Raw genomic sequence first — 8,984 nt, forward strand, 5'->3', positions numbered from 1 at the left:
TCTGGCCATCAGTGTCCTTCAAATCATTTTCACAGTTTCCATATTTGTCTCAACTCAAATGCAAACGCAAAAGAAAAAAAAAAACTTTTCTAATTTCTCTAGTATGTTATACAGTAACTGTAGTTTTCCCGTTTGATAGATATCTAGCACAGCACTGTGTATTGTAAGTTCATTTAATTTCGCTAAAGAAAATTTACAACCAATAATAATTAGCGGTGTAAATAAAGATTATTTAATTAAACTGAATTTGTCTTACTGTTATTGATATCATTGTCAAAATTTAACATCTTTCAGACTGTTATTTTATTTAAACCGCAAAATTGTTTATATTGTCAAATACATCTTTAACACGTCGAACTTAAGATAAGTGTCCACTCAAGTTAGAATAAATCATGAATATCATGTGTACAATTTACTCCATGAGTAAATTGATAACTTTGTTGAACATTTTGCCCATATGATTATGATGCAAGAGGCATCCGTCAAAAGTTTGAATCGACCTAAACATCCCCTTCTTCCTGCCACCGAATCAAATGCCCTATATACATAATTTTAACTCAATACACATGTCATAAATTACACAAGAGCACAATGTCTAACCCCACTTTAGTTGTTCTGTAACTCTTCTTGCGTGTCCACTATGTTCTTGTCAATATACACATAATACACGACCAAAAACGCCGCGACAACCAATGAAATCGCCGAACCAACGATACTCATCCACTTTGAGATGTTCCCCCATCTTTTAGCGTCATTTATGGCGTTATGTTTATGACACTGCCGTGACCACAGAGAGCACAGAACGGCGACACTCCCGAACGCAGGATTGATCAGGATTGTAACCTGAAATATATACATACATACATAATTGGTTTTGTTAATATATGTACACATTCTAGAAATTTGTTAACATTAAGGTGACTTATAGGCGCGATGAGCCGGGTGTTATCATCATTGATATTTGAATTGTGAATATCATTTGTGTTATGCACATGTCACTATAATTAACAACTTACTTACTTACTTACTTACTTACTTTAACACGTATATAACGGAATATGTTTATGTAAACCATGAATAGTGTATATAATGTAATCCTGAAATGTGGAATGTCAAACCTTTACTTTGTTTACTATGTAAACCTAAATTTTGGAATGAATGTATGTCAAAACCTGACATAGTTTACTGAGTAAACCTAAATTATGGAATGAATGTATGTCAAAACCTCACATTGTTTACTGTGTAAACCTAAATTATGGAATGACATGTATGTCAAAAACTCACACAGTATACTGTGTAAACCTAAATTATGGAATGACATGTATGTCAAAAACTCACATAGATTATAATGGAATACTGTTATCTCAATTTAAACAATTTAATGTTTGACTATATGTAGCTGAAACAAAGAATAAAGTTATGTTAAACATTCGTATTTTTGTTATATAAATGGAAATTATAGAATGACATTTATGTCAACATTCGTTTTGTTCCCTATATGTCAATAACATATTAGATAGCATTTACGAAAAAATAATCATTCAGTTTACGAGTTAATTTATTTTCTAAACAGTAAGGTGAAATTTGAGGTTTGTAACTTACCAAAAAACAATATGGTTTTTCGTAACATAGTTGCTAAAATACTTACAAGTATTGCAAGGATGAGGTAATGTGGCGGACGTGACGGACGGCAGTGCTGAATCGCGTTTGCAGTACCAGTGGCAGTGTGACGTAAGAGGCGCTCATGGCCAGTATCGGCGTCAGCAGACTTCAAAAAGGGCGGCTCGCCTGAAGTTGAGAAAGTGAACGGCAGTTAATGGTATAACGTTTTGATAGATTGTCTTGCTAGTTTGAGACCTAACTCTACGTGATTCGCTTGGACATATGAAGTTGTTATTAGATTAATAAATAAAGCTTTGACCAAACCAAAAATTTAACCAATGTTATACAATTGGCTGCTTAAGTGTAATGCACCAGTCAATTGCAACCACGCCCCCAAGGTCCGAGGAATAGTCGGGACTATGACTTTCGGTCCAGCCAAGCCCGGGTAAAATCCCCGGCCCATTCCCCGCTGTTTGTGGCGCGAAGACAAACCCAACGCATTCACCCGGCCCTACGGGGCCACCTGGAAAGTAAGAACAAGGCCCATTTCCCCGGCTATCCCCGGTATATTCCCAGACCTGGAGTGGGGGGGGGGGGGAGGGGCATTGTTACAATTGACTGGTGCATAAGCAGATCCTATATACGACATGTTTGATTAGTCAGTCTATGTTTGTCAGAAACAAATCGTTTCAAAAAAGACTATCAACAGTTGGTAACAAATGTACTGTAAGATTTTTTCGAAAAAGAAACTTGTAAGTTCTTTTTCTGTTTTTCTGTTTGTTTTTCGATAGAATTAGGCTATTTATATTTTATTAAACATATTGTGAGGAAGGTTAAATTAGGATTAAATCTTCCATGGCCGAGTGTGTAAGAAAGATTCATCCCGACCCGAGCGTAGGGTGTTTTGAGGAAACGAGGTTAAACGCGTTTCCGCAAAATACCATGCGCGAGGGTTGGGATTCAAAGTTTCTTCCATGGCCGAGAGTGTAAGATAGGTTCATTCCGACCCGAGCGTAGGGATTTTGACGAAAACGAGGTTTACCGAGTTTCCGCAAAACACCCTGCGCGAGGGTCGGGATGAACCTATCTTACACGAGCGGCTATGGTAGATGCTTTTTCTCCCTAAAACAAAATTAAGTAAAAAATTCATTTTTTTTGCTGGAACTCTTTTGTGCTTAGTGAAAATAATTGCGTATGGATATGGGATAATTCCAAGGTGGGAGAAAAACCTATCTTACATGAGAGTTATTGAACATGTTTTGTTCTTTCTCCCACCTCAGTAAACTAAAAAAACGTATTGTTTCGCTTGAACTCTCTGAACGTTGTGAAAACAATGTACTTATCGATATGTGATAATTTGTGTTTATCATGGATATGCGCGTAGTGATTCTGATTATGTAAATAGCAAAATCGTTCTTTAAATAGTGCTGAGGGGAGGGCAGAATTATTTCTGGAAAGGAGCGCGAAAACTATTTTATTGCGCCATTTGAAGCGAGAAATATTTTTTTGGATTTTAAATATTGTCACAAGACAAGTTTTCCATGATGCTGCAGACGACGGTCTTCAACAAGGGAGTTAATTGTGTTATGATTATGAAAATAAAAAAGGAGTTCTATACGGGTAAAAATTTCCAGAACGGCCATTTTATTATTCACTCGTCTGAGATGGGAGAAAAGTTACTCTCATTGGCATGATGTTGGACAAAAGTGTTGTGTTGTATGGGAGAGGAGGACAAGAGAGCCGGAAGTAGACCAACTTGTCACTCTCCTTGATACTAGGTGTTGTGTAGTGTTGTGAGGGGAGCCGGCTAGCCGGAAGAAGACCCACTTCCGACAGAAAACCCACTTGTCACTCTTCTTGACACAATGTTGGGCGTGAGTGTTGTGTGTGTGTGGGGGGGGGGGGGAACGTAGAGCCCAGACAAAACACTTATCGAAGTCGGGGACCATTTTGTATTTAAATTGAGATATGTTTTTACAAAGTTCATGCTTTGTCTTATGTACTAACACGATGCTAGCTAGTGAAGAAGCGGTTTTATTTATCAACATAGTTTATCATTACAACGAAAGTCATATGAAAATTGTAAACATTGTTTGCGAAAACGAGTGTATATAAGAATTTCACTGTTTTAACACTTTGAGTTGGTACCTGTTGAAGTAGAGCTCGTGCCGTCATCTGTGATAACCACGTGACACGAGGGACCCGCAGGTATTGAGTGCGAGCGCATACTCCTTCCAGTCATGTTCTTGGGGGAAACCTGTAGGACGACAAATAAGATAGTATGTAATGTAAACATGCTAAACATTTAAACGTGATACTCTTCAACGAATCGATAAACCTTTGCTCCCGAGTATTCTGACACGAGACACGAGTGACCAAAAGCGGAAGCGTGCGAACTAGTGTGAGTGCCAACTGCTTCCCGACAGTTAGTAGGCAACCAGTAGCAGGACAAATTTGAAAGCATGTAATGTAAACATGCACAGCATTATAATTTGAATCTCTTCAACGAATTGACAGTCCCGTGTCGTTTGCCAACGTGACATGAAGGACCAGCAGCGATCGAATGCGAGAACCAACTGCTTCCCGACAAGGTCGGAGGCAACCTGTAGTGCGACAAATTTGATCGCCTATAATGTAAACAACATTACAATTTGCTACTACTGTTCAACGAATCGACAATCCTTCTCTCGAGTATTTTGACAACGTGACTCCAGGGACCAACGCGATCGTGTGAAACACAGGTTCGGTGGCAACCTGTAGCGCGAAAAATTAAATAGCATTGCAGGCTACCAGGAGCAATATTGACATTTATTAATATTCCACGAAATGACAAATTATTTCACAAGTTTTTTGACCATCCCTTTTTTCCCGAGTATTTTTCTTGAAAGGAAAACAGCTAAGAAATCGGAGTTATTTGTCCAGTTGATAATAATATTCTTTCTCAAGTCTTTTGACAATCCCAGATTTCTAGGAAATCTAAGGAATCGACAATTCCTCTTTTACAGAATCTTTTCTTGTAAGAAAAACACATGGAACTCCTTAAACGATCAAAACCAAAAAAGGCATATGATTTGTGTCCAGTTAAAAATATAAACCTTTACAAATGGGGTTATCAATAACTAGCAACGTGGAAAAACATTCCCCTGATGAAAAAACGCCAAAATACCGCTTATATATTTTATTAGAACACAAATTATATGCTTTTTGTTTTGATCATTTAATCTAAATAAGTTAACCATATTAATGCATTAACAAACATTAAAAACATATGCATATTTCAAATATAGCCCCTCGTGTGTCTCTTTTATCCACCAGCCTCACCCAACCCCAGCCACACACACCAAAACATTCTTTATTTCAACTCACTCATCTCCAAAAGTAATATGGTAGGTAGGAAGGCATAACTTTAATTTGTGTTTTTTGGGAACCGGAATTCTGTACCAAACTCACCTTTATCAGGGTATGTCACTATTGTGGAAATACTTAAAGACCTAGTTTAATTTTCCTATAAGTGACCCCCTCCCCAAAACCTTGTATTGTACACAACCTCTGTGTATTGATCTTAATCTAAGTGCCTAATTGTCTTATCAGATCTCCGATCTGAGTATCCTGCTGAGCAGTTTTGGAGGTTTTATTATAAATATGGACTCTGAATGGCCCTGAGCCAATAAACAAATAAACAGGAAATTGGCCCCTGCTGTGACATCAGTGCAATTTGCAGGAGATGCACAGCAGGGGATTGACATGCCAAACATTCCTTAAACTAGGCCTTTAAACATACATTGTTCTCAAATACCACATTTTTTGGAAATTACAAAACGCACACACAAAAACAAAGAGCGTAAGGTCGGGAGGAATAAATAGGGTCGGTCTAGTGGAAATAATCATAAACAGATTACGCCTTTTTCTGAAGAACCAGAAATGAAGTGTGTTCATAATGCTTGTTTGAAAACTCAATTAAATAAATTAATTCATGAAATTTAAGAAATCTGTTAAAACAGTCTAATGGTTTCTGTTTGTTTTTTTAATTAACTTTTTTTTAAAATCCCCCATTGTGAACACGTTCCCAACTACGTGAGACAGTAAAGTTAAAATTTTACTTTATAAAATCAATATAAAGCGTGCTATTTCACATATTCCATTTAGCCAATTTAAGAATTAATTTTACAAAAGAACGTTAACAATATTTAAAGGGACTGTACACCAGATTGGCACCAAAAAAAAGTTTTTTTTCTGTAACGAAGCTCAGGATAATTATTTAATAAAATGTTTTACTCTTTGATATCATAATTGTAAAAATAAATACCAAAATGTAAAAAAAATCGAGTCGGAGACCGGGTTCGAACCGGTGTCGCCAAAATTGCAGTTCAGTGTTGTAACCACTGTGCTTCGAAGGCTTACCCTAAACGGTTGGAATATTTAAGCTATAAACCTAACTTGGTAATATCACGTGATAACATCGACAAGCTAATCACGCATAAGGAATGAATTCTACTAGGTAGACATACATAGAAATCTTTTTAATGGAAAAGTACGACAAAACTGTAAACCAAATTAATTGTAAACTATGTGGTACTTCAGCTAGTAAGTTTCAATGCATTGTTATCAATACAAAGTTTATGTCAGTTTTCGACAATTTTCTTCTTTTTTTTTCGCTATTTCATCATACGGAGTACAGCCCCTTTAAGAACACTATCAAGTACCTTTCTATTGCTATCCAGTGATTAATAAAGATTGATCAGTTAAATAAAAATGTTATTTCACTGTTTGACATATGAACTAGAAAATTGATATTTGTCACTGTTCATACGTGCTTTAATATTGTATCGATTCCAACCACGCACTATCTTACAATGTTTAAAGATGCACTTTTACTACCAAATAAAACGTACCACAATTATTACAATTGTTTTAATTTACCGGACAGGTGGATACATATAAAAAACAATGGTTCAGATGAAAGCTACTCTGTTTGATTTGAAAGAAATGTGCAGGAAACACAGTATTTCTACCTAATGAGATGATAGCAGATCGTAGTAAATGTTTCTGCACTCACCAATCATTAATATATTTTTGCGTTTTCAGCTATCAAAATTCATTTTTACAATCTTGTTATCGGTAATTAATAATTTCCATAAATGCTATATTTAGGAAGTAGTTTAAGGTTTATCACTCAAAATGTATGTTTGTTATACATATATATGTATTGATTTTGAATAAAAGTGTCACTTTAAAGATACACAGACCAACCTAACGACTACCATACACTTAACAAGCGTTAACACAATGTCATTAAGTTACAGAAACATGCTCCTTCAATATTCAAATATCGTTGCTACCAAATAGAACATTTTAACAATAACAACAAAATTCATACCTTCAGTTTTATGAGCCTTCACCAAGATACAATTGAACGTGTAGTTTCTGCTCCATTATGTCATTTTCATGTTACATATATAAGCGGTCGTATGTTTGTATGTTAATGTGTTTGCCATACAGATATTGACGTAGTGGAAAGCCAGAGATATCACAGAATAACAACCTTTCCCTGGAAATCTCGTCTGCTGAATTCTCTAGCATGGTTTATTGAAAAAATGATACGGTTTCATCGACTCTGTGTGACAATGCGGTCGATACAACCAGTTCAATTCAGGAGGAAGACACCGACATTAATTTTAATTGTATCTGTTTATGGAACACGAGCGATACTTAGACCCGAGTGATTTTATGATGATGATGATGATGATGATGATGATGATGATGATGATGATGATGATGATGATGATGATGATGATGATGATTGATGATGATGATGATGATGATTATGTCGATGATGACGATTCCAGCCACGCAACGTCTTACAACTGGCTAGTTTAAAGATGCTCACTTGCTACCAAATATGAGGTACCACACTTATCCTAACGAGGATGAGGATGATGATGACGACTTCACGTGGCTAATCAACCATTCACGCCACAGCGCTAGTACCGGCATTAAAATTGTCTTCAAATACGATATTTGAGCAAATATCAACATTTGCTGAAGGGTTTCAGCTGTCAGTATCTTTATTTTAACAATAACATGATTTGCCGCACTTTATTTAGTGATACAATTAAATATCCGTAAAAAGTGCATTTAACATACCATGAGCGAGTCCCTTAAAATCTTGTTTAGAGAGGGGCTAACTGTAATGATACCATGAGCGAGTCCCTTAAAATCTTGTTTAGAGAGGGGCTAACTGTAATGATACCATGAGCGAGTCCCTTAAAATCTTGTTAAGAGAGGGGCTAACTGTAAAGATACCATGAGCGAGTCCCTTAAAATCTTGTTTAGAGAGGGGCTAACTGTAATGATACCATGAGCGAGTCCCTTAAAATCTTGTTTAGAGAGGGGCTAACTGTAATGATACCATGAGCGAGTCCCTTAAAATCTTGTGTAGAGAGGGGCTAACTGTAATGATACCATGAGCGAGTCCCTTAAAATCTTGTTTAGAGAGGGGCTAACTGTAATGATACCATGAGCGAGTCCCTTAAAATCTTGTTTAGAGAGGGGCTAACTGTAATGATACCATGAGCGAGTCCCTTAAAATCTTGTCAAGAGAGGGGCTAACTGTAATGATACCATGAGCGAGTCCCTTAAAATCTTGTTTAGAGAGGGGCTAACTGTAATGATACCATGAGCGAGTCCCTTAAAATCTTGTTAAGAGAGGGGCTAACTGTAATGATACCATGAGCGAGTCCCTTAAAATCTTGTTTAGAGAGGGGCTAACTGTAATGATACCATGAGCGAGTCCCTTAAAATCTTGTTTAGAGAGGGGCTAACTGTAATGATACCATGAGCGAGTCCCTTAAAATCTTGTTTAGAGAGGGGCTAACTGTAATGATACCATGAGCGAGTCCCTTAAAATCTTGTGTAGAGAGGGGCTAACTGTAATGATACCATGAGCGAGTGTAATGATACCATGAGCGAGTCCCTTAAAATCTTGTTAAGAGAGGGGCTAACTGTAATGATTTGGATTGCATATGGTTAATTGGCTTCTATAAGTGATTGTTGAAACAAGTGAGCGGCTTATTGCTCACGAATAAGTTGAACCTCCCATGGCGGTGACCCCATCATTAATGATACTCAATCGACCACCGGGTATCTGTTTAACGGCACACACTCAATTCAGACCCATGTAATTGTTTTTATTTAATACCATCATAAATCCAAACGAAAAAACGGTAGTCTGTATTCCACTCCAGTGCAACACTCAGCTGACGTCATAAAAATATCATTGCGCGTATTTAAAATGACGTCATGGAACAAAATAATGCGTCATTAAATGAACATTGATATCGAAAACATGTGTCTATTATATTAAGTGATTTAACCAGTATCAG

At 36.8% G+C, this 8,984-nt stretch overlaps 1 protein-coding gene across 1 annotated transcript; it reads right to left on the reverse strand.

The window, feature by feature from the left end:
* Positions 1–357: 357 nt before the first annotated feature.
* On the reverse strand, positions 358–7,096 carry LOC128240078 (uncharacterized). Its single transcript, XM_052956572.1, has 4 exons — positions 6,980–7,096; positions 3,751–3,859; positions 1,649–1,788; positions 358–843 (listed from the first exon to the last, which is right to left on the reverse strand). Exons 2-4 carry the CDS (start codon positions 3,842–3,844, stop codon positions 607–609), a joined length of 471 nt encoding a protein of 156 aa, XP_052812532.1. The 5' UTR covers positions 3,845–3,859; positions 6,980–7,096; the 3' UTR covers positions 358–606.
* Between the last annotated feature and the right edge of the window lie 1,888 nt (positions 7,097–8,984).

The sequence above is a fragment of the Mya arenaria genome, chromosome 7 (genome assembly GCF_026914265.1).
Source record: "Mya arenaria isolate MELC-2E11 chromosome 7, ASM2691426v1".
NCBI lineage: Eukaryota > Metazoa > Mollusca > Bivalvia > Myida > Myidae > Mya > Mya arenaria.